This window comes from Ornithorhynchus anatinus, chromosome 4 (assembly GCF_004115215.2).
Source record: "Ornithorhynchus anatinus isolate Pmale09 chromosome 4, mOrnAna1.pri.v4, whole genome shotgun sequence".
Lineage (NCBI taxonomy): Eukaryota > Metazoa > Chordata > Mammalia > Monotremata > Ornithorhynchidae > Ornithorhynchus > Ornithorhynchus anatinus.
In genome coordinates, this window is record NC_041731.1 from 135,131,323 (window position 1) to 135,156,031 (window position 24,709).

A 24,709-nucleotide genomic window follows, 5' to 3' on the forward strand; every position below is an offset into this window, starting at 1 on the left:
ACGGGAGGGACAGACGGGGGATGTGAGCGGAAGGAGTACGACTATCGCGGGATGAAATATACGAAGGGAGATAGAAAAATACAAGAACTATAGATGTCCAGATAGTAGGGTCAGCGCCTCGGTAAATGTGATCGAATGAGAGGAGCGTTCCGACTCCAACGGCTGGGGGAGGCTTTGGCAAAGAAAGACGGTGACCGGCAATTCTGGAGAGCGTAACTGGCAAATCTAGAGAGAGGAGCCGAAGGGCCTAGGGAGGGTAACGGGAGACTTCAGAGAGGGAACCTGCCAGATCCGGGGCCTCGGTGTCAAACTGCTCAGAAATTCTCGGTTTGGAAGTCACTCCCTGACGTTTAAACACCATCTTCTGGGGGTCCAATGGGAAAATGAGGCCTGGGATTCTGACGGCAACATTTGCCGATTTTTTTCCTCCCGTTAAATGCTCTGCGAGACCCGCGGCCTTTACCCGAGGTCATTTCAGAGTACGGGCAGGTGAGTTTCTTCTTTTAGATAAATACCTCATTCTTCCCGTTCCAAACCGTAATGACGCGACCGGAAAAGTTAGCCCTCTCCACGTATCGTGACTGACCCGAATGTTTAGCTCTACGTGATAATGATAAGGTCGGTATCTGTTAAGCGCTCACTACGTGCAGAGCGCCGTTCTAAGCGCCGGGGGAGACACGGGGCCATCGGGTCGTCCCGCGTGGGGCTCACGGTCTTCGTCCCCATTTTCCAGATGAGGTCACCGAGGCCCAGAGAAGCGAAGCGACTCGCCCACGGTCACCCGGCTGACGGGCGGCAGAGCCGGGATTCGAACCCCTTCTGACTCCAAAGCCCGGGCTCTTTCCACTGAGCCGCGCTGCTTCTCTGGCTTTGGGTCACTTTAGAAAATTATTTTGAAATATACTCTACGCTTTAAAAGATTTGTACATCTTAACGTTTAAGTCCATTTACAAACCGGATAACGAATTTGCTGAACCGTAGCTAGATTTGTGCAGGAGCCCCGGCGTTGCGCTATCCGCGGTCCGGAGGCTGTTTGAACCGCCTACCGGTCGATGAATAGGATTTCTCGAGTGCTTGCACTGTATTAAGCGATTGGGAGAGTCTGCCGGCGTAACGTGGCTCAGTGGGAAGGGCCCGGGCTTTGGAGTCAGAGGTCATGAGTTCGAATCCCGGCTCCGCCACTCGTCAGCCGGGTGACCGTGGGCGAGTCGCTTCGCTTCTCTGTGGCTCGGTTACCGCATCTGTAAAATGGGGATGAAGACGGCGAGCCCCACGTGGGACGACCCGATTCCCCCGTGTCTACCCCGGCGCCTGGAACGGTGCTCTGCACGTAGTAGGCGCTTAACAGATACCAACATTATCATTATTATTATTATTATTATTATTATTAACTGGCTTCGGGAAATTTGGGTGCTGAACAGGTTCAGAGAAAGCGCACTCTCTACGGCAGTATCTTCGGAACTTTTCTCTTTAGGTGTAAGGGAATAGTGTTGCGTAGTGAAAGGTTCGTGGGACTGAGCGTCAGGAGAGCTGGGTTCTAGTCCAGGCTCTCCCAGTTGCCTGCTGCGTGATCTTGAGCGAGTCGTTCACCTTCTCCGTACCTCGGTTATCTCTTTTGTAAAACGGAGTTAATAATTATAACGATGGTATCTGTTAAGCGCTTACTAGGTGCAGAGCACTGTTCTAAGCGCTGGGGCAGATCCGGGGTCATCAGGTTGTCCCACGTGAGGCTGACGGTTAATCCCCATTTTCCAGATGAGGGGACTGAGGCCCTGAGAAGTGACGTGACCCGCCCACAGTCCCACAGCTGACAAGCGGCAGAGCCGGGATTCGAACCCATGGCCTCTGACTCCCAAGCCCGGGCTCTTTCCACTGAGCCACGCTGCTTCTCAGTCACTTAACTTCTCTGTGCCTCAGTTACCTCATCTGCAAAATGAGGATTAAAACTGCGAGCCCCACGTGGGACGACCTGATCCCCTTGTATTCCCCCAGCGCTCAGAACAGCGCTTTGCACATAGTAAGCGCTCAACAGATACCACCATTTATTTTACCGTGTGTTCGTCCTCACAGGTTGATCTCGGAAAAGCCGCCTTCCTTGTTCCCCCTAAGGGAGACGGGTGTCATCGTAATAATAATAATAATAATAATAATAATGTCGGTATCCGTTAAGCGCTTACTGTGGGCAGAGCACTGTTCTAGGCGCTGGGGGAGACACGGGGGAATCGGGTCGTCCCACGTGGGGCTCACGGTCTTCGTCCCCATTTTCCCGATGAGGTCACTGAGGCCCGGGGAAGCTAAGCGACTCGCCCGCGGTCACCCAGCTGACGAGTGGCGGAGCCGGGATTCGAACTCATGACCTCTGACTCCAAAGCCCGGGCTCTTTCTCCCAGCTCAGCCACCTGTCTGATGTGGGACCTTGGGCACGACACTTCGCTTCTCTGTGCCTCGGTTCCCTCGTCCGTTCCTTCGTTCATTCGAGAGTATTTATTGAGCCCTTCCTATGTGCGGAGCACTGTACTAAGCGCTTGGAGTGGACAGTGCGGCAACAGATACGGTCCCTGCCCACTGACGGGCTTCCGGTCTAATCGGGGGAAAAGGAGGACTGTGTCCAACCCAATTTCCTCGCCTCCACGCCGGCGCTCAGTACAGTGCCTGGCACATAGTGAGAAGCAGCGTGGCTCAGTGGAAAGAGCACGGGCTTTGGAGTCAGGGCTCACGAGTTCGAATCCCAGCTCTGCCACTCGTCGGCTGTGTGACTGTGGGCAAGTCACTTCACTTCTCTGCGCCTCAGTTCCCTCAGCTGTAAAATGGGGATTAAGACGGTGAGCCCCACGTGGGACGACCTGATTCCCCTATGCCTACCCCAGCGCTTAGAACAGTGCTCGGCACATAGTAAGCGCTTAACAAATACCAACAAATACCAACATTACTTAACCGGTCCCAGTATTATCGTCATCGTTATTATCATCATTATTTGGCCCTGCTCTGGCAGCATGGCTCAGTGGCAAGAGCCCGGGCTTGGCAGTCGGAGGTCACGGGTTCGGCTCCCGGCTCTGCCACTCGTCGGCCGTGCGACCGCGGGCGAGTCGCTTCGCTTCTCGGGGCCTCGGTGACCTCATCTGGAAGATGGGGGTGAAGACTGTGAGCCCCATGCGGGATAGGCCGACGAGCCCGTATCTACCCAGCGCTTAGAACAGCGCTCTGCCCGTATGACCGATACCGACGCTGTTATCACGAGAGGAAGAGCTGCGAGACGAGCCCCGGCAGGCTCCGGATAACTCACCGCCGAAGGGGAGGATGCGGGGGCCTGGGGCAGACGTCCAACATCTCCCCGGGGGAAGCTTCCGGGTAGCAATGACATAATAATTGGAGTTTTCGTTCGACGCTTAACCGGTCCGTCGATCGATTTACGGAGCACCCGCCGGGTGCCGGGTGCCGGGCACCGTGCCGAGTGTCTGGGAGAGGACAGTACAACGGAGTCGGTGTCTGCGATGCCGTGAGCCCGGCGGAGGGCGGGGACCGTCTCCATCCGTTACCCGTCTGTCCGTCCCGAGCGCTCGGTCCGGCGCCCTGCACGTAGTCAGCGCTCGGTAAATACCGTTGAACGAACGAATGAAAGGACGGTGCCGTTTAGCCTCTTGGGTGAATCGGCGGGTTCCCCAGAGAATTCATTCCGGCGGCATTCTGGCTCGTGCGTTCGTTCACTCGTTCGGATTTATCGAGTGCTTACTGGGTGCGGGGCACTGTTCTAAGCGCGGGGGAGTACTGGCCCTCGTCAGCTGGGTGACCGCGGGCAAGTCACTTCACCTCTCTGGGCCTCAGCCCCCTCATCTGTCAAATGGGGATGAAGACCGGGAGCCTCACGTGGGACCACCGCATTCCCCTGTATCTCCCCCGGCGCTCGGCGCGGCGCTCTGCACGCTGAACGAGTACCAACGTCGTCATCGTTAGTAGTAGTGGAAAGAGCTCGGGCCTCGGAGTCACAGGTCGTGGGTTCTAATCCCGGCTCCACCGTTGTCTGCTGGGTGACTGTGGGCAGGTCACTTCGGTCCCCTGGGCCTCAGTGACCTCGTCTGGAAAATGGGGGTTAAGACTGGGAGCCCCACGTGGGACGACCCGCTGACCCCGTATCCCCCACCCGGTGCTTAAAACGGCGTTTGGCACATAGTAGGCGCTTAACGAATACCATCATCATCCTCACGTTCCCCGACCCTAGTGAGCTTCCAGTGTGGCTCAGCGGCCAGGACCCGGGCTGGCGAGTCGGGGGTCGTGAGTTCTAATCCCAGCTCCGCCGCTTATCAGCTGCGTGACTTTGGGCGAGTCACTTCGCTTCTCTGTGCCTCACTTCCCTCCTCTGGAAAATGGGGACGAAGACCGCGAGCCCCACGTGGAACAGCCTGATGACCCCGTATCTACCTGGCGCTCAGAGCAGTGCTCGGCGCATAGTAAGCGCTTAACGGATACCGACGTTATTAGGGAGGGGGAGACAGGCGTGACTAGAAACAAATTAGTCCGGTGCTCTGCGCATAGTAAGCGCTCAGTAAATGCTATCGACTGACTGAATGAATGAAATAAACAACAGATATGTACAGATAAGTGCTGTGGGGCTGGGAAGGGGGTGGTTGAATAAAAGAAGCAAGTCGGGTTGATGCGGAAGGGAATGGGAGAAGAGGAAAGCGGGGTTTAGGAAGCAGCGTGGCCTAGCGGAAAGAGCCCGGGCCTGGGAGTCAGAAGGTCGTGGGTTCTAATCCCGGCTCCGCCACTTGTCTGCTGTGCGACCTTGGACGGGTCACTCGCTTCTCTGGGCCTCGGTTCCCTCGTCTGTAGAATGGGGATTGAGACCGTGAGCCCCAAACAGGACGGGGACCGTGCCCAACTCTATCTGCTGGTATCCACTGCCGTTAGTTTGGTCGCCGTCGTCCCCGTCCGTCCGTCTCCCCCGATCGGACCGTGAGCCCGTCGGACGGCGGGGACCGTCCCTATCCGTTGCCGACTCGTTCGTGGTCCGAGCGCTCGGTCCAGCGCTCTGCACACAGCGTGGCTCGGTGGAAGGAGCCCGGGCTTGGGGGGGGGGGGGGGGGTCGGAGGTCATGGGTTCGAATCCCGGCTCCGCCACTCGGCAGCTGCGTGACCGTGGGCGAGTCGCTTCACTTCTCTGGGCCTCGGTGACCTCATCTGGAAAATGGGGGTTAACCGCGAGCCCCACGTGGGACGACCCGATGACCCCGTGCCTACCCCGGCGCTTAGGACAGTGCTCTGCACGTAGTGAGCGCTTAACAAATACCAACGTTATCATTATTATTATTATTATTACAGTAAGTGCTCGCTAAGTACTACTGAATGAATGAACGAAAGATGCCGGGCTAGACAGGAAGCACCGCCTCAGGGGATGGGAAGGCGAGTGGACAAACCGGTCCGGAAGCCGGGGAGGACCGCCCTGGCCAAACCGAACGTCGGCTTCCAGGTTTTCCCCCTGCCGCACAATTCTGAGTGGACTCCGCGGTACTCGCTGTGCCGGCCGGTCCCGTTCGTTCATTCCTTGTCTCCCCCTTCTAATGACGATGTTGGTGTTTGGGAAGCGCTCACTGGGTGCCGAGCAGCGCCCTAAGCGCTGGGGGAGACGCGGGGGAATCGGGTCGTCCCGCGTGGGGCTCGCGGTCTTAATCCCCACTTTCCAGATGAGGTCACTGAGGCCCGGCGAAGCGAAGTGACTCGCCCACAGTCACGCAGCTGACGGGCGGCGGAGCTGGGATTCCAACTCGTGACCTCTGACCCCAGAGCCGGGGCTCTCTCCACTGAGCCGCGCTGCTTCTGGACCGGGAGCCCGTCACTGGGCGGGGATCGTCTCTATCTGTTGCCCAGTGGTACCTTCTAGGCGATTAGCCCAGTGCTCCGCCCAGAGTAAGTGCTCGATAGATACGACTGAATGACTGAATGAATGATTCGCTTGTAATAAGTGATTCACTAAGCACTTAGAACAACCGTGGTATCTAGTGAGTGTTTACTCTGTGCCAGGCACTGCCCTAAACCCTGGGGTCGATACAAGATGATCGGGTTAGACGCGGTCCCCGTCCCACGTGGGGTTCTAGCGTGGCCCAGTGGAAAGAGCCCGGGCTTCGGAGTCAGAGGTCGCGGGTTCGACCCCCGGCCCTGCCGCTCCTCAGCTGGGTGACCGTGCGTGGGCGAGTCGCTTCACTTCTCTGGGCCTCAGGGACCTCATCTGTAAAATGGGGATTGACCGGGAGCCTCACGTGGGACGACCCGATGACCCCGTATCTCCCCCGGCGCTCGGAACGGTGCTCGGCGCAGAGTGAGCGCTTAACAGATGCCAACATTGTTATTATCGATCCCCATTTTACAGATGAGGATACCGAGGCCCGGAGAAGCGAAGTGACTTACCCGAGAACACCCAGCAGACAGGTTGACGGAGCCGGGGTGAGAACCCGGATCCTGCTGACCCCCAGGGCCTGGCCTTTATCCTTTAGGCCATGCTGCTTCCCAGGTAGGAGACAGGAACTGATTGACTTCATTCATTCAATAATATTTATTGAGCACTCACCGGTGGTGGAGCCGGGATTAGAACTCAGGTCCTCCTGACTCCCAGGAACGAGTTCAGTTGAAGGGTAGAACTGCCAGGTAGGGGAGAGCAGCAGAGTTGGGTGCGGGGGACCTAGGCCTGTGGGAGGATCGAGGGTAATAATAATAATAACGTTGGTGTTTATTCAGCGCTTACTCTGTGCCGAGCACCGTTCTAAGCGCTGGGGTAGATGCAGGGTCATCGGGTTGTCCCTTGTGAGGCTCACGGTCTTCATCCCCATTTTACAGATGAGGGAACTGAGGCACCGAGAAGTGAGGCGACTCGCCCAGAGTCGCACAGCTGACAGGTGGCGGAGCCGGGATTAACGATAATAACGTTGGTATTTGTTAAGCGCTTACTATGTGCAGAGCACCGTTCTAAGCGCTAGGGTAGATACAGGGTCATCGGGTCGTCCCACATGAGGCTCGCGGTCTGCATCCCCATTTTGCAGACGAGGGAACTGAGGCAAAGGGAAGTGAAGCGACTCGCCCACAGTCACACAGCTGCCAAATGGCGGATCTGGGATTCGAACCCTTGACCTCTGACTCCAAAGCCCGGGCTCTTTCCACTGAGCCACGCTGCTTCTCAGCGGGTAGCGAGAGCCCTAAGGAGGCAAATGAAAACGGAACTGAGGGCATAGGCTGGGAGACTACAGCATAAAACCCTCGGAGTTGTACTTTCCAAGCGCCTGGTACAGTGCTCTGCACACAGTAAGCGCTCAATAAACAGGATTGAATGAATGAATGAATGAATGAATGAATGAATGAATGAATGAATGAATACGCTGGGAGAGAAGAGTGGAATTAGCCCCCGCCAAAGTGGAAAAGGAATCACAAGTTCAACGCTGGTTCCACCTGAAGCATCCGCCTCAGGATCTGGAATTTCATTCTCTCTCTCTCTCTCTCTCTCTCATCGATGCAGGGCTTCATTTCACCCACGTGGAATCGGACCGGAACCGTGAGTGGCGGACTTTGAGCCAAGCAGCCCGTGAGTTTGCCCCTCATTTACGGACGCCCCTCGGTCAAAGGCGGCGGGCTAGTTTGGCGTAGAAATGTGTTTCCTGTAAAGCCGCAGGAGAGGACCCCGTTCGGGAGGTCCCGGTGAGAACAGTTAGGGGTTATTACTTTCTCGTTTAACGCTGTCTGAAACTCATCCGTCCGTAAAATCTGAAATAGGTCTTTTCCAAACTGTCTGTGTCCGGTGGATAAAGAGAGAGATCGACTGTATCGCCCGGGCCCGGTGGAAGCGGGCCCGAGGAAAGAGTCGGGAAGGAAGCGGGCAGGAGGGGCCGTTAGCCGGTCGGGAATTCCGACGGAATCTGTCGGCCAGTGCAGTTGCAGCATTCCGTTTTCAAGTTATTTTTGACTTTTTAAACGATTCAAGCACCTTCCAAGGTTGAGGCGGGTTATGCTTTCATGAAAGTGAAATTTCATTCCCTTTGTTGATGCGAAACCCTGTTCGTGAAGTGACCTCGGGCGGTCGTGTTTTGCCCGCTCTACCCGACAGACGCTTTGCCTGGCATTTGCCCAAGTAAATCGAAAGAATCAGCAAGGACACAAGGAGCACATTATTGTAATGACGATAATGTTGGTATTTGTTAAGCACTTACTGTGTGCTGAGCACTGAGGGTGATCAGATCGTTCGTTCGTTCATTCAGTAGTATTTATGGAGCGCTGACTACGTGCAGAGCACTGTACCGAGCGCTCGGAACGAACAAGCCGGCAACGGATCGAGACGGTCCCCGCCGGCCGACGGGCTCACGGTCCGATCGGGGGGGACGGACGGACGGGGACGACGGCGACGAGCAGAGTCGAGGGGAAGGACGTCTCGTAAGAACGATGGCGGCTAAATAGAATCGAGGCGATGTACATCTCATTGACAAAATAAATAGGGTGACGGAAGTATATACGGTCGAGCGGACGAGTACGGTGCCGAGGGGATGGGGAGGGAGAGGGGGAGGGGCGGAGGGAGTTGGGGGGAAAAGAGGGTTAAGCTGCGGAGAGGTGGAGGGGGGGCGGCAGAGGGAGCAGAGGGAGAAGGGGAGCTCGGTCCGGGAAGGCCTCTCGGAGGAGGTGAGTTTTAAGTAGGGTTTCGAAGAGGGGAAGAGGATCGGTCTGGCGGAGGCGAGGAGGGAGGGCGTCCCGGGACCGCGGGAGGACGCGGCCCGGGGGTCGACGGCGGGACGGGCGAGACCGGGGGACGGCGAGGAGGCGGGCGGCGGAGGAGCGGGGCGGGCGGGGCGGGCGGCGGAGAGAGAGAAGGGAGGAGAGGTAGGAAGGGGCGAGGTGACGGAGAGCCTCGAAGCCCAGAGTGAGGAGTTTCCGTTTGGAGCGGAGGTCGACGGGCAACCGCCGGAGTCGTCTAAGAAGGGGAGTGACGGGCCCGCATCGTCTCTGCGGGAAGACGAGCCGGGCGGCGGGGCGAAGGATAGACCGGAGCGGGGCGAGAGAGGAGGAAGGGAGGTCGGAGAGAAGGCCGACCCGGTAGTCTAGCCGGGATACGACGAGAGCCCGGAGCGGCGAGGTAGCCGTCCGGGTGGAGAGGAGAGGGCGGATCTCGGCGATATCGTAGAGGTGAGACCGGCGGGTCTCGGCGACGGATAGGACGCGTGGGGCGAACGAGAGAGACGAGTCGAGGACGACGCCGAGATCGCGGGCCCGAGAGACGGGAGGGACGGTCGTGCCGTCCGCGGCGATAGGGAAGTCCGGGAGAGGACCGGGTTCGGGAGGGAAGATGAGGAGCTCGGTCTCGCTCACGCTGAGCTCGCATCCAGGCGGAGACGTCCCGGAGGCGGGAGGAGACGCGAGCCCGAAGGGAGGGGGAGAGGACGGGGGCGGAGATGGAGATCCGCGTGTCGTCCGCGGAGAGACGGTAGTCGAAGCCGTGAGAGCGGATGAGTTCGCCGAGGGAGTGAGCGTAGATGGAGAACGGGAGAGGGCCGAGAACCGACCCTCGAGGAACTCCGACAGTTAAAGGACGGGAGGGGGAGGAGGCGCCGGCGAAGGAGACCGAGAGTGACCGGCCGGGGAGGCGAGAGGAGAACCGGGAGAGGACGGAGTCCGCGAAGCCGAGGTGAGATGAGGTGTGGAGGAGGAGGGGACGGTCGACGGCGTCAGAGGCGGCGGAGAGGTCGAGGAGGATCAGAATGGAGTAGGAGCCGTCGGATCTGGCAAGAAGGAGGTCACGGGTGACCTTAGAGAGAGCGGTCTCGGTAGAGCGGAGGGGACGGAAGCCGGATCGGAGGGGGTCCGGGAGAGAATGGGAGTTGAGGAATACTACGTGAGGCTCACGGTCTTAATCCCCATTTTACAGATGAGGTCACCGAGGCATCAAGAAGTGAAGCTGACAGGCGGCGGAGCCGGGATTAGAACCCAGGACCTCCGACTCTCAAGCCCGTGATGTTTCCACTGAGCCGCGCCGCTTCTCTAGTGGATCCACCCCCCCTTCCCTCAAGGAGTTGATAGTTCAAGGGAGAAAAGGAGACAAACGTATATAGAAGATGCGGATGAATGCGTCAATTGATAACAATAATAATCATAACGTTGGTATTTGTTAAACGCTCACTACGTGCCGAGCACCGTTCTGAGCGCCGGGGGGGATACGGGGTCATCGGGTCGCCCCCACGCGAGGCTCACGGTCAATCCCCATTTCACAGACGAGGGAACCGAGGCCCGGAGAAGCGAAGCGACTCGCCCGCGGTCACCCGGCGGACGGGCGGCGGAGCCGGGACCCGAACCCGTGACCTCCGACTCCCGAGCCCGGGCTCTTTCCACCGAGCCGCGCTGCTTCTCCACCGGCCTCGCGGAAGGAGCCCGGGCTTGGGAGTCGGAGGTCGTGGGTGCTGATTTCGGGTCCGCCACCTGTCCGCGGCGTGACTTCGGGCGGGTCGCTTGGCTTCTCGGCGCCTCGCTCGCCTCATCTGGAAAATGGGGATCGAGACCGTGAGCCCCAAGTGGGACGGCCCCTGCCGACCTCGTATCTACCCCAGCGCCTCGAAGCATAGTGAGCGCTTGCCCGATGCCGTGGTTACAGTTTCCAGGCCCCTTTCGAAGACAGAACGGCAATTCGGGATCTTTTGCTAACCAATCTTCCCAAGCCTCGTCGTCTCCCGTCTCTGGAGGGAGAATTTCCATCGCGCGGAAGGATGAGCCGGGACGTTTTCGGCCGGAGCGGGCCTCAAGCTACGGCGAGCGACGGCCCGAATTCAGCGGCCGGTCGGGGCGGGCGAGCGGGTGGCCGAGGGCACCGTGAACTGGAGTCTCGGCCGGACGCGGGGCCGGCTCTAAAGGGATGCGGATTTCTCTCCGAGCTCCGCGCGTCCGTGGCCGTCGGTGGCTCCCCGCTCCCGGCAGTCGGGGTCGAGCTGCCTCTTAACCCTGCAGAGACCGATTTTCGCTCCGGAGAGGAGGTCACGGGTCCGGTTAGCGCTGATGAAACCGAGGGCCGCTCCGCTCGGTGTGCGGCGCGCTTCGTAATTAGGCTCGATGAAAGGAAGACGTGGAAAGCGGCCTCGGGGGTTGAATCGTTTTCCCTTTTTTTTTCCTCTTCGGCCTCGCTCTTACGTTTTCGAGGTAAATCTGCCCACTCTTGGATCCTCCGGTTCCCGTCCCCCGCCGTTCCTTTTTCTGAATTCGGTGTGGGCTGCGGGTTTCTCAGGAAACGTGGGGGATTTGGGTGCGTAGAACTCAGTCAGAGGTGAACTGATTCATCGTCCGCGGTGTCTCCTTCGAATACGGAGGACGTCTAAAGATAGAGTCGCAGCCCTAGCTCCACTTGGCTCAGCCAAGGGCTAGGAGCGGCGTGGCTCAGCGGCGAGAGCCCGGGCCTGGGAGTCAGAGGTCACGGGTTCGGATGCCGGCTCTGCCGCTCGTCGGCCCGGTGACCGTGGGCGGGTCGCTTCGCTTCTCTGGGCCTCAGTTCCCTCATCTGGAAAATGGGGGTGGAGACCGCGAGCCTCACGTGGGACGACCCGATCGCCCTGTATCTCCCCCGGCGCTTAGAACGGTGCTCTGCACGTAGTGAGCGCTTCACGGATACCGGCATTAGAGCCTAATACGGGTTCCCTTTCCCGACCGGTCTTATCCCCAGACAATAATAATGATTATAGCCCATATTAAGTGCTTACCACATGCCAGGCACTGCACTTAAGCGCTGGGGTGGTTTGGACACAGTCCCCTGTCCCACGTGGGGCTCACAGTCTCGATCCCCACTTTACAGCTGAGGTAACTGAGGCCCGGAGGGGTTCAGTCGTTCGACTCGTTCGTATTTACTGAGCGCTTACTGCTGGCGGAGCGCTGTACCAGGTGCTCAGGTTAAGTTGAACGACTGGCCCAAAGTCACCCGGCAGACAAGTGGTGGCGCTCGGAAATACTCATTCGTTCGTTCATTCCATTCTATTTATCGAGCGCTTGACGGTGTGCAAAGTAGTGTTCTAAGCGCCTGGGAGACTACACTACAAGGGAAGCAGCGCGGCTCAGTGGCAAGAGCCCGGGCTTGGGAGTCAGAGGTCGCGGGTTCTAATCCCGACTCTGCCACTTGCCTGCTGTGTGACCTTGGACAAGTCGCTTCACTTCTCTGGGCCTCAGTGGGATGACCTGATTACCGTGTATCAGGCTCTGCGCATAGTAAGCGCTTAACACATACCATGATTTTTGATTTTATAACAACAGATGGGCGCATTCCCGCCCACGACGAGCTCCCTGTCTAGAGGGGGAGGCAGACCTGAATATAAATGAATAAGTAAATAACAGATATATGCCTATGTGCTGTGGAGATAATAATAATAATGTTGGTATTTGTTAAGCGCTTACTACGTGCGGAGCACCGTTCTGAGCGCCGGGGGAGATACGGGGTCATCGGGTGGTCCCGCGTGAGGCTCACGGTCTTCATCCCCGTTTGACAGAGGAGGTAACCGAGGCGCAGAGAAGTGAAGCGACTCGCCCACGGTCACACAGCTGCCGAGTGGCAGAGCCGGGATGGGGGGAGGATGAACGAAGGAGCAGGTAAGGAGCGGCGCGGAAGGGAGTGGGAGAAGAGGACGCGGTCAGGGTAAGGGAAAGATGAAGGGGAAACTCTCCCATTTTCAGAGTTTATCAGGAAATAAATTCAGGAAACCAGAGGCTTCGTTGGGCAACCTTCGCTCAGCTCAGCTTCTAAACAGCAGATTTTTGTTGGTGTGTTTTTCTCACTCTCTGAGAACTACAGAGCAGCGTGGTCCAGGACACCCGTCAGTCGGTCGTATGTACGGAGCGTCCACCGTGCGCGGAGCACCGTGCCAAGCGCTTGAGAGAGAGCGGTCTAACAGAGTCGGCAGACCCGTTCCGTGCTCACAGTGAGCTCACGGCCTAGACGGGGAGACGGGGAAGCGGCTCGGTGGAAAGAGCCCGGGCTTGGGAGGCGGAGGTCATGAGTTCGAATCCCGGCTCTGCAGCCTGCCGGCTGTGTGACTTCGGGCGAGTCGCTTCACTTCTCTGTGCCTCGGGTCCCTCATCTGTAAAACGGGGATGAAGAGCGTGAGCCTCACGTGGGACCACCCGACGACCCCGGATCTCCCCCGGCGCTCAGAACGGTGCTCTGCGCGTAGTAAGCTCTTAACAAATGCCGACATTATTATTATTCGATCATTCATTCGTTCAATCGTATTTATTGAGCGCTTACTATGTGCAGAGCGCTGTACTGAGCGCTTGGAATGGACAAATGGGTAACAGATAGAGACGGTCCCTGCCCTTTGACGGGCTTATTATTATTACAGTCCTAGAAATAAGTACGTACATAAGCGCTGCGGGGCTGAGAGCGGGGCGAGTGCCAAGCCGAGTAGCCAAAGCGTGTTCATAATAACAATAATAATAATCGTATCGATAATAACGATCCCAGGCCCGGCGGATGACCGTCCTTTATATGCAAGCCGTCGTATCCTCAGGTCACTATCCTGACCGGAGAGATTTCCGGGGTTCAAAGATCCGATTTGAAAGACGCGACCCCGAGGCTCCTGAGTCTTTTCATCTGGGGGTTTGACGTTCATTCATTCATTCATTCATTCGCTAGTATTCATTGAGCGCTTACTATGTACAGAGCACTGTACTGAGCGCTTGGAATGGACAGGTGGGCAGCAGATAGAGACGGTCCCTGCCCGTCGACGGGCTTACGGTCTAATCTGGGGGAGACAGACAAAAACGGTAGTGATAAATAGAATCGTGGAGATGTACGTCTCATTAAGACAATGACAGTAAACAGAATCGAGGCGATGTACGCTCACTGACAAAATAAATAGGGTGATAAAAATATACACAGTTTAGCGGACGAGCACAGCGCTGAGGGGAGTGCTGATGTCTTTTGAAAACGTCTTTCCTTCCGATCGATTAAATCGGAGACACCCTCGGGGTGCGGAGCAGTGTGCTAAGCCCTTGGGAGGGCACGTTAGGATCTGTAGGCCCGCTCCCTGCCCTCAGTCGAGCAGTGGTGTTTATTGAGCATTTACAGGTGTAGAGCACTGTGCTAAGCAATTGGGGAGTACAGTATAAAGGAGTTACTTTCTAGCAGAGTAGGCAGATACTGAAATGGGTGACAGGCGGGAGGTGAAAGAAAGAAAAGTGGAAGTGTACATGAGTTAGGATTTCCTCCCTCTGGCCTAGAACTCCCTCCCTCTTCAAATAATAATAATAATAATGATAATGTTGGTATCTGTTAGGCGCTTACTATGTGCCAAGCACTGTTCTAAGCGCTGGGGGGGAATACAAGGTGATCAGTTTGTCCCAGGTGGGGCTCAGAGTCTTCCTCGTCATTTGACAGATGAGGGAACTGAGGCGCAGAGAAGTGAAGTGACTTTCCCGACGTCACACAGCCGACAAGCGGCGGAGCCGGGATTAGAACCCATGACCTCCGACTCCCGAGCCCGGGCAAAACAACCCAGCGCTGGGCAGCAGCAGCCTGGGAGAGAGTTGAGGTCAGAGATTTGAGTTTACTGCGCGGGAGGAGACAATGGTTAAACCACTTCCATATTTTTTTCCAAGAAAACCCTGTGGATACACCACCAGAACGATTGCGGATGGAGGTGGGGCGTTCTGGGAGAGAGAAGCAGCGTGGCTCAGTGGAAAGAGCCCGGGCTTGGGAGTCAGAGGTCGCGGGTTCGAATCCCGGCTCCGCCGCTCGTCAGCTGTGTGACTTTGGGCCAGTCACTTCACTTCTCTGGGCCTCAGTGACCTCGTCTGGAAAATGGGGATTAAGACTGTGAGCCTCCTGTGGGACAACTGATGACCCTGTATCTCCCCCGGCGCTCAGAACAGTGCCCGGCACATAGTAAGCGCTTGACGAATACCAACGTTATTATCATTCCGTGTCCGTAGCGTCGCTGTGGGTCGGAGACGACTCCACGGCGTAAGACAAGAAAGTTCCTAGGTTGCTTCATTTAGTCAAACGTATTTATTGAGCGCTTACTGTGTGCAGAGCGCTGTGCTACGCGCTTGGAATGTACGGTTCGGCAACAGACAGAGACGATCCCCGAGGGGCTCGCAGTCTAGAAGGGATTTGAAGTTGCTCGCTCGAGTCATGGGGGAGGCAAACCTGCTCAGGCCAAGCCGGTGATGACATGGCAGAGCCCGTAAGCCGAGCAGCAGCGCGGCTCAGTGGAAAGAGCCCCGGGCTCGGGGGTCAGAGGTCGTGGGTTCTAATCCTGGCTCCTCCACTTGTCGGCTGTGTGACCCTGGGAAAGTCACTTCACTTCTCTGGGCCTCGGTTCCCTCATCTGTCAAATGGGGATGAAGACTGGGAGCCCCAGTTGGGACATACTGATTACCTTGTGTCTGCTCAGGCCAAGCTGGTAACGACATGGCGGAGCCCGTAAGCACTGAAGCTTATTGAGCCCGTAAGCGGAGAAGCGGCGTGGCTCAGTGGAAAGAGCCCGGGCTTGGGAGGCAGAGGTCATGGGTTCGAATCCCGCCTCTGCCACTTGTCAGCTGGGTGACTTTGGGCTAGTCGCTTCGCTTCTCTGGGCCTCGGTGACCTCATCTGGAAAATGGGGATTGAGACTGCGAGCCACTTGTCGGCTGTGTGACTTTGGGCAAGTCATTAACTTATCTGGGCCTCAGTGACCTCGTCTGTAAAATAGGGATTGAGACTGTGAGCCCCACGTGGGACAGGGACAGTGTCCAACCCGATCTGCTTGTGTCCACCCCAGCGCTTAGTACAGTGCCTGGCACGTAGTTAAGCGCTTAACAAATGCCGTAATCATTATTATTATTACCCCGGCGCTTAGAGCGGTGCTTGGCACATAGTAAGCGCTTAACAAATACCGACGTCATTATGATGATGATGATTATTATTATTATTTCCGTCTTTTTTGTCCTCTGCCAGGTCCAGACGGAATGAATACAAGCGAAGGAGAAGCGGGCTTTCCCCAGCTGGGACAGAGCGTATTACAACCAGGATGCCCCTGGCCCCGGAAATAGGCTGGGTGATGGAAAATAGGTTGAACGATGTCAAAATGAACACGAATGACCGGGGAGCTGAAAGATAGTGTTTATAAGGACAGTATTCATAAGAAGCAGCGTGTGGCCTAGTGGAAAGTGCATTGTCCTGGGGAGTCGGAGGATCTGCGTTCTAATCCCGGCTTCGCCACTTGCCGCTGCGTGACCTCGGGCAAGTCACGTAACTTCTCTGGGCCTTTCCTCATCTGTGAAATGGAGATTCAGTGCCTGTTCTCCCTCCTGCCTAGACCGTGAGCTCCGTATTCATTCGATCGTATTTACTGAGCGCCTACTGCGTGCAGAGCACTGTACGGCAACAGAGAGAGACAATCCCTGCCCACGGCGGGCTCACGGTCTAGAAGGGGGAAGGCGGACATCAAAACAGGCACCGGTAGCACCTGTTTGGGACAGGGACTGTGTCTGACCCGATTGTTTTGTATCTCTCTCAGAGCTGAGTTCAATGCTTGGCATAGAGTAAGTACTTTAGGAGTACTATTGTTGTTATTTTGAGGGAAAATTCTCTGTACCGAGGAAAAGAAAGAAAAGTGACCAAAAAACCACATTTCTGGTCGGCGCCACTCCATATTGCATTGCCAAAGGTTAATGCTGGGATTGGGTGAAGGCTCAAGGAGTGACAAGAAGCACAAAGGGCATGTCAAGAGTTAACAGTGATAATAATAATAATAATAATAATAACGGTAACGGTGGTATTTGTTAAGCGCTTACTACGTGCAGAGCACCGTTCTAAGCGCTGGGGGAGATACAGGGTAATCAGGTCGTCCCACGTGAGGCTCACGGTCTTCATCCCCATTTTACAGATGAGGTACTGAGGCCCAGAGAAGTGAAGCGACTTGCCCACAGTCACACAGCTGCCAAGTGGCAGAGCCGGGATTCGAACCCATGACCTCCGACTCCCAAGCCCGTGCTCTTTCCACCGAGCCGCGCTGCCAACGTAACGCGCGAGAGGTCGATCGGGTCGGCCGGCGAAGGAAGAATAGGAGAGCGCCGTGCCGTAACGGGGCTGTGAATTCGCCCCCAGCACAAGCGCGCAGCGTGGAAACCGAACTGATTTCAAACAGAGTCGAAGTTTCCTTGGCAGTTGCTCCCGGTGACTCATTAGCCGTACCCGGGAAGTCGACCGCAACCCTGTTCCCGTTGTTTCCTGGAAACCGAACTTCAAGCTGTTGTAAATTGGTTCCCAGTGTCATGCTGTTGAACCCGAGAAGTGCGAGAGGAAGGTCAGATCACCCAGAGCGCCTCAAACAGACTTCCGGAGCCTTTTTGGCTTTCTGCCACCTTCTCAGATTTCCCCCTAGGCGACGGGCTGTTTGTTATGGCCAGACTTTATTTCTCCTAACCCCTTACTTGCTCCTGAAACAGAAGTGGATGCAGGATGTACTCGTCCGCTCAACTGGATATATTTTCATTACCCTATTTATTTTGTCGATGAGATGTACGTCACCTTGATTCTGATATTCTGTTGATGAGATGTACATCGCCTCGATTCTATTTATCTGCCACTGTTTTTACGAGACGTTCTTCCCCTCGACTCTATTTATGGCCGTCGTCCTCGTCCGTCCGTCCGTCCCCCCCCGATCGGACCGTGAGCCCGTCAGGGGGCGGGGACCGTCTCTCTCCGTTGCCGATCTGTCCGTTCCGAGCGCGTAGTACAGTGCTCTGCACATAATAAGAGCTCAGTAAATACCACTGAATGAGTGAATGAATGAACGATGGTCGGAGAACCCGGAATTTGCAGGAACACAGCTAATGTGGTGAAAGTCGACCCCTGTTCCGAGGGGTTCTGGGATAGTCCCACTGTGGTGTCTGCGTCGACGCCCATGACAAAACGGAAGGGCTCAGAGGAAAAGCGGTGTGGCCTAGTGAATGAAGCTCAGGCTTGGGAGTCGGAAGGACCTGGGTTCTAATCGTGGCTGCGCCGCTTACCCGCTGTGCCATCCTGGGCAAGTCACAGAGAAGCAGCGTGGCTCAGTGGAAAGAGCCCGGGCTTGGGAGTCAGAGGTCGCGAGTTTGAATCCCGGCTCTGCCACTTGGCAGCTGTGTGACCGTGGGCAAGTCGCTTCACTTCTCTGGGCCTCAGGGACCTCATCTGTCGAATGGGGATTAAGACCGTGAGCCTCACGTGGGACGACCCGATGACCCCGGATCCCCCCCCGGCGCTTAGAGCGGTGCCCGGCACATAGCGAGCGCTTAACAGATACCGACGTTATTATTATTATTATTTCCTCAACTGTAAAACGGGGATTCAATTCCCGTTCTCCCGCGTCTTTAGACTCTGAATCCCGTGCGGGACCGTGCTCGTGTCTAACCTAGTTAACTCTGTATGACCTTGGGCAAGTCGCTTCACTTCTCCGTGCCTCAGTTCTCTCGTCTGTAAAACGGGGATTGAGACTGTGAGCCCCGCGTGGGACGGGCACTGTGTCTAACCCAATTACCTTGTATCTTCCCCAGCGCTTAGAACGGTGCCTGTACATAGTAAGTGCTTAACAAATACCGGTGACCCCAGGGCTCAGAACAACGCTCGAAACATAATAATTGCTTAATAAGTCCCATTTTTTTTAAGAAAGGCTGTGTACTTGTCTCCTTTTCTAGGCCTCGGCTTGGGCCTGGCCCAGAGATTTGACTCGGCTGGGGCTCCACCAGCATCTCCAGCCCCTCAGAGAGACGAAAGCCATTCTTTCTCCACACTCGGAGCGATCGTTATCTGTGGCAGCGAATTCCTGAGCCAGAGAGGGTTGATATCACTTTTCCACCATTTGAGAGCCTATTAACCGGCTTCTCTCAGATCTGACGGGGCCGGAAGGCTCCTCATCCGTCAGTCGATCGGTGGTATTTATTGAGCGGTACTGTTCATCCCCCCCCCCCTCAGGGTGGCACCTGGAGAGTTTCCAGTCCCCTCCCGGTCTCGGCTACGGGACGGAGAGTCAAGCAGAGGCCCGTCCGTGCCGTTCCGAGCTCGGGCAGTGGCTAACGAGGGGCAGGCCGTGGGCTGCAGGTCAAAACTCACCCGTGCCGGGCAGAAGCGGCCCGGGAGAGAGCCGAGGGTGGAGACTCAAGTCCACCGCCTGGGAGGAGGCGATGGATTCCGGATTTTTGCCGAGAAGACTCTGTGGATCCACTACCGGAACGATCGCGGGTGGCGATGGGGGCCTTCCGGGAGAGATGTTGCTATGGTGTCGGACACGACTCGGTGGCACGAGACAAGACCAGACCGTTCATTCATTCATCCGCCCATTCAGTCGTATTTACTGAGCGCTCGCCGTGCGCGGGGCACCGTGTTAAGCGCTTGGAAAGTACAGTTCGGCATTAAAGAGAGACAGTCCCCGCCCACTCCGGGTTTACAGTCTAGAAAGGGGGAGAAAGACATCAAAACAAGTAAACGGGCATCAATATAAATAAATAGAATTATAGATATAGAGAGATCAGAACAAGTGAACAGGCTTCACTAGAAATAGATTTATGAATATAATAACGTTGGCCTTGGTTAAGCGCTTCCTACGTGCAGAGCACCGTTCTGAGCGCTGGGGGAGATACGGGGTCATCGGGTTGGCCCTCCTGAGGCTCACGGTGTTCATCCCCATTTTCCAGAGGAGGTCACCGAGGCCCAGAGAAGTGAAGCGACTCGCCCGCAGTCACAGAGCTGGCGAGTGGCGGAGGCGGGATTTGAACCCGTGACCTCGGGCTCCCAAGCCCGGGCTCTTTCCACTGAGCCACGCGGAATGTGTACCTGTAGGCAAAAGTGCTGTGGGGAGGTGGGGCGGAGGGAGCCAGTCGGGGTGACGCAAGGGGAGGGGGAGCTGAGGAAAAGGGAGGCTTAGTCTGGGAAGGCCTCTTGGAGGAGGTGAGGCTTCCTAGGGCTTTGAAGGGGGAGAGTATGATCGCTTGCCAGATTTGAGGAGGGAGGGGGTTCCAGGCAGGTGGCAGAGCTGGGATTATGAAAAATAATAATGATAATAATAATAATAATAGCGGTATTCGTTAAGCGCTTACTACGTGCAAAGCACTGTTCTAAGCGCTGCGGGGGGATCCAAGGTGATCGGGTCGTCCCACGTGGGGTCCACGGTCTTCATCCCCATTTTCTAGATGAGATAACTGAGGCTCAGAGAAGTGAAGTGACTCGCCCGAAGTCCCGCAGCCGACAAGCGGCGGAGCCGGGATTAGGGCCCACGACCTCCGACTCCCCAGCCCGGGTTCTTTCCACTGAGCCGCGCTGCTTCTCCGTAATAACTGCGGTGTTCGTTAGGCGCTTACTGTGCGCCGGGCACTGTTCGAGCACCGGGGTGGGTACAAGTAAATGGGGTTGGATACGGCCCCTGTCCCACGTGGGGCTCCCTAAATGCCGTGGGGCCGCGGGGGCGTGGCGTGAGGAAAGGGTGTAAATCCAAGTGCCGGGGCGGGAAGAGGAAATGAAGGCTTGCTTGGGGAGGTTAAGCGAGGGGACGGGGACCTTCCTCAGGCGGCCAAACGGGCGTTTTTCTGTTTGTCCCGCTGCGGACGGTCATGGGGGAAAACCGGCATTCTTCTCTTCTCCCTTTTCCGAGACGCGCATCCTACTTTCCTGGGCGTTTTCGGCGCCTATTTTCCAGTCTGGGGAACTGAAACGACACGGCAGTCTTTCGAAGGCTTCAGAACGGCCCGAAAGCGTATGCCCGTTTGGCACGGTATCAGTCGAGACGCGGTTTGCCTCGGAGAGGGACGGTAGAAGATACTCCGGATAGTCTCTCGTCGAGCTTCGGTGTCGTCGAGTAGGAGGAGGGTGCGTCGGCTTTAATTTCACACGCGCAAAGACCCGTTCCCCGCAGAAGGGAAAATCGATCCGGTACGAGAACCGAACGGTTCCCTTCACATCCCCGCGGTTAAGAAAGAAATGAAAATTCCTTGAAAGCTCTCCACCTCCATCGCCGCCAGCTCCCCGGCTACAGCCCGGCCAGACCGGTCCTTCCCCCCGGGGAGGTCGTCTCCGGTTGAGGGAAGCAGCGTGGCTCGGCGGAGAGAGCCCGGGCTTGGGAGTTAGAGATCCTGGGGTTCGGATCCCGGCTCTGCCGCTTGTCGGCCGTGCGACCGTGGGCAAGTCGCTCGACTCCTCTGTGCCTCGGCGACCTCATCTGTTACCCGGGGATGAAGACCGTTATCTCCCCCAGCGCTTAGAACGGCGCTCGGCACGTAGGAAGCGCTCAGTAGATACCGACGTTATCATTATTAGCGGTGAGCTGGGGCCGCCCTCCGCGTTTCCGGCACGTGTCCCCGGCCACGGCCCGTGACGGCGCTGAGGAAGACGAGGGAGCCCCGTCCTTCCCCGCGGGGCAGGGCCACCACCTCTAAGAACGGTGCTGATTATGGTATTCGGTGAGCGCCTACCGTGCGCCGGGCAGCGTACTAAAGCGCTGGAGTGGATACGAGCAGATCGGGCTGGACCCGTCCCTGTCCCACATAGGCCTCACAGACTCAATCTCCACTTTGCAGATGAGGTAAATGAGACCCAGAGAAGTGAAATGCCTTGCCCCGGGTCACACGGCAAGATGAGCGGCACAGGCAGGATAAGAATAATAATAATGTCGGTATTCGTTAAGCGCTTGCTATGGGCAGAGCACTGTTCTAAGCGCGGGGGGCGGGGGGGGGGGGCATACAGGGCGATCAGGTCGTCCCACGTGGGGCTCGCAGTCTTAATCCCCATTTTACAGATGAGGGAACTGAGGCCCAGAGGAAGCGAAATGACTTGCCCACAGTCACACGGCTGCCAAGCGGTGGATCCAGGATTAGAACCCATGACCTCTGACTCCCCAGCCCGGGCTCTTTCCACTGAGCCACGCGGCTTCTCTAGAGTGGATCAGAAGCCGTGACCTTCTGACTCCCAGGCCTATGCTCTACCCGCTAGGCCACGCTGCTTCGCGGCTCAGTGGAAAGAGCCCGGGTTTAGGCGTCAGAGGTCACGGGTTCTAATCCCGGCTCCGGCCCCTGTCAGCTGTGTGACTCTGGGCAAGTCACTCGACTTCCCGGTGCCTCAGTTCCCTCATCTGTAAAACGGGGATGAAGACCGTGAGCCTCACGGGGGACGACCCGACGACCCCGTGTCTCCCCCGGCGCTTAGGACGGTGCTCTGCGCGTAGTGAGCGCTTAACGGATACCGACATTATTATTCCTCCTTTGGGTCGGGCAGGGAGCGGACCACTTGTCGCCACAAGTGGAGGCGGAGGATTGGGAGGTGGAAGGGAACCCCCGGAATCTGGGGTCCGGAGGCGGCAGGCGGCGAGGCTCCGTCCTGCCCCCCGACGGGTCGAAGGCAAGACCGGCCGAGGGCCGGGCTTCCGACCGGGGCGACAGGAGAAAACCTCTCTGCCTGCCACCCCCGGACTCCGGGAAGGACCTCCGCCCCCCCCCCCCCCCTCCCCCGGCGGGACGGAGCCCCAAAACGGGAGCCGGCCGGGCCCGGATCCGGGCAGTCGGTCGCCTCGGGCCAGCGGGAGTCGGCCGTCCCTCCGGTCAAGGTCACGGACACACCCTCATCCCCACGGGGAGGCTTGGTCCCACAGCCGTCCGGTTTCGGGCGAAATCCGGTCTCCGGCCGTATCTCAGCTCGGGGGGCGACGTCGGACACCCCTCTCCCGTCCCCGGTCGACGGCAGGGTTCTGAGAGTGGAAAGGTCGACCCCGGGGCACGGAGGCCTCCCCGCGGGCGGGAGACGGGGTGGGCCGGGCCCCTCCGCGGGGCACCCCTTTCCTCCGCGGGACGGTTCTCACTCCAGGACGCCGAGGCGGGATTCGGGAGAGGGCCCCTCACCCTGCGGGGTCGGAGGAGGGGGCCGGGGGTGCGTGGAAGGTGCGCGCGACGGCAGCCGCGGTGGACGCGACGGCACCGGATGCCCGTAACGCAAAGCTCCGCCAGGTTGCTTCCCCACCAGTCCAGGAGGCCCCGGGGGTCCTGCGGGCCCTGACCAGTGGCGGCCCGGGGGCCGCGCCGCCGGCGGAAGGCCCGGCTGGGCGCGCGGGAAAGTGGGGCAGGGAGGCGGGCCTCTCCTAATAATAATAATAACAGTCATTATGGTATCTGTGAAGCGCTTACTATGGGCCGGGCGCCGTACAAGCAAGTCGGGTTGGGCGCGGTCCCCGTCCCACGGGGGACTCGGAGTCTCGATCCCCATTTAGAAGATGAGGGCTAACCGAGGCTCAGAGAAGTGAAGTGACCCGCCCGAAGTCACACAGCGGACGGGTGGCGGAGCCAGGATTAGAAGCCGTGACCTTCTGGCTCCCAGGCTCGGGCTCTATCCAGAATGTCATGCTCCTTCTCTAATTCTCTGCCCCTCTCCAAATCCCTACTTAGAGCTCACCTCCCCCGAGAGGCCTTCCCACACCGAGCTCCCCCTCTTCCCTCTGCTCCCTCTACGCCCCCCCCCTTCACCACTCCGCAGCCGAACCCTCTTCTCCCCCCTCTCCCTCTGGTCCTCCCCCTCTCCCGTCCCACCCCCTCGGCACCGTGCTCGTCCGCTCGACCGTATATATCTTCGTCGACCTATTCATTTTGTTTAATGAGATGTACGTCCCCCTGGTTCTGTTTATTTGCCATCGGTTTTTACGAGACGCTCTTCCCCTCGACTCCGTTCGTCGCCGTCGTCCCCGTCCGTCCGTCTCCCCCGATCGGACCGGGAGCCCGTCGGAGGGCGGGGACCGTCTCTGTCCGTCGCCGATCCGTCCGTTCCGAGCGCTCGGTACGGTGCTCTGCACGCAGTAGGCGCTCGATAGATGCTATTGATTGAACGAATGAACCTCCGACCCCTTGTCCACGTCCTCCCACTGGCCTGGAATTCCCTCCCGCTTCAAATACAACCTTCAAAGCCTTAGTAAAAATCCCACCTCCTCCCAGAGGCCTTCCCCGACTAAGCCCTCGCGTCCCCTCCTCTGCGTCGACTGTGAACGTGGCTGCGTCGTAACGATGATGATGATAATTGCCGATCTGCTAATTGCCGACCGCGGGCCGGGCCCCGAACGAAGCGCTGGGGCGGACGCGGCACCCACTCTCTCGTATCGCGCGCTTTGAAGAGCTCAGTACGGTACCGTGAATATCAGACTGTATTAGACTATATTAATATTAGACTATATTAGTCTATTAGGGAATATCAGGGAAGCAGCGTGGCTCCGTGGAAAGAGCCCGGGCTTCGGAGGCAGAGGTCACGGGTTCGACTCCCGGCTCTGCCACTCGTCGGCTGTGTGACCGTGGGCGAGTCACTTCACTTCCTCTGGGCCTCAGTTCCCTCATCTGGAAAATGGGGATTAACCGTGAGCCTCACGTGGGACGACCTGATTTCCCTGTATCTCCCCCAGTGCTTAGAACAGTGCTGTGCGCGTAGTAAGCGCTTCACAAATACTATCATTATTATTAGACTGTGAGCCCATCAGTGGGCAGAGACTGTCTCTATCTGTTGCCGATTCGTCCATTCCAAGCGCTTAGTACGGTGCTCTGCACCTAGTAAGCGCTCAATAAATATGAATGAATGAATGAATAAGTTCTCAAGAAAGCTGCATGGGAAGCAACGGGGTCTAGAGGAAAGGAAACCGGGGCTGGGAGTCACTGGACCTGGGTTCTAATTCTGGCTCTGCCACTCCTCTGCCTTGCGACCTTGAGTAATGATGATGATGTTAGTATTTGTTAAGCGCTTACT

General features: G+C 57.4%; 1 protein-coding gene across 1 annotated transcript in view; it reads left to right on the plus strand.

Moving 5' to 3' along the window:
• The window catches only part of POLN (DNA polymerase nu), a 95,520-nt gene that overhangs the window by 17,018 nt on the left and 53,793 nt on the right, over positions 1-24,709 (plus strand). Inside the window, 2 exon segments of the mRNA XM_039911985.1 lie at positions 431-489; positions 7,499-7,564. Coding sequence (XP_039767919.1) covers positions 431-489; positions 7,499-7,564 — 125 coding nt within the window.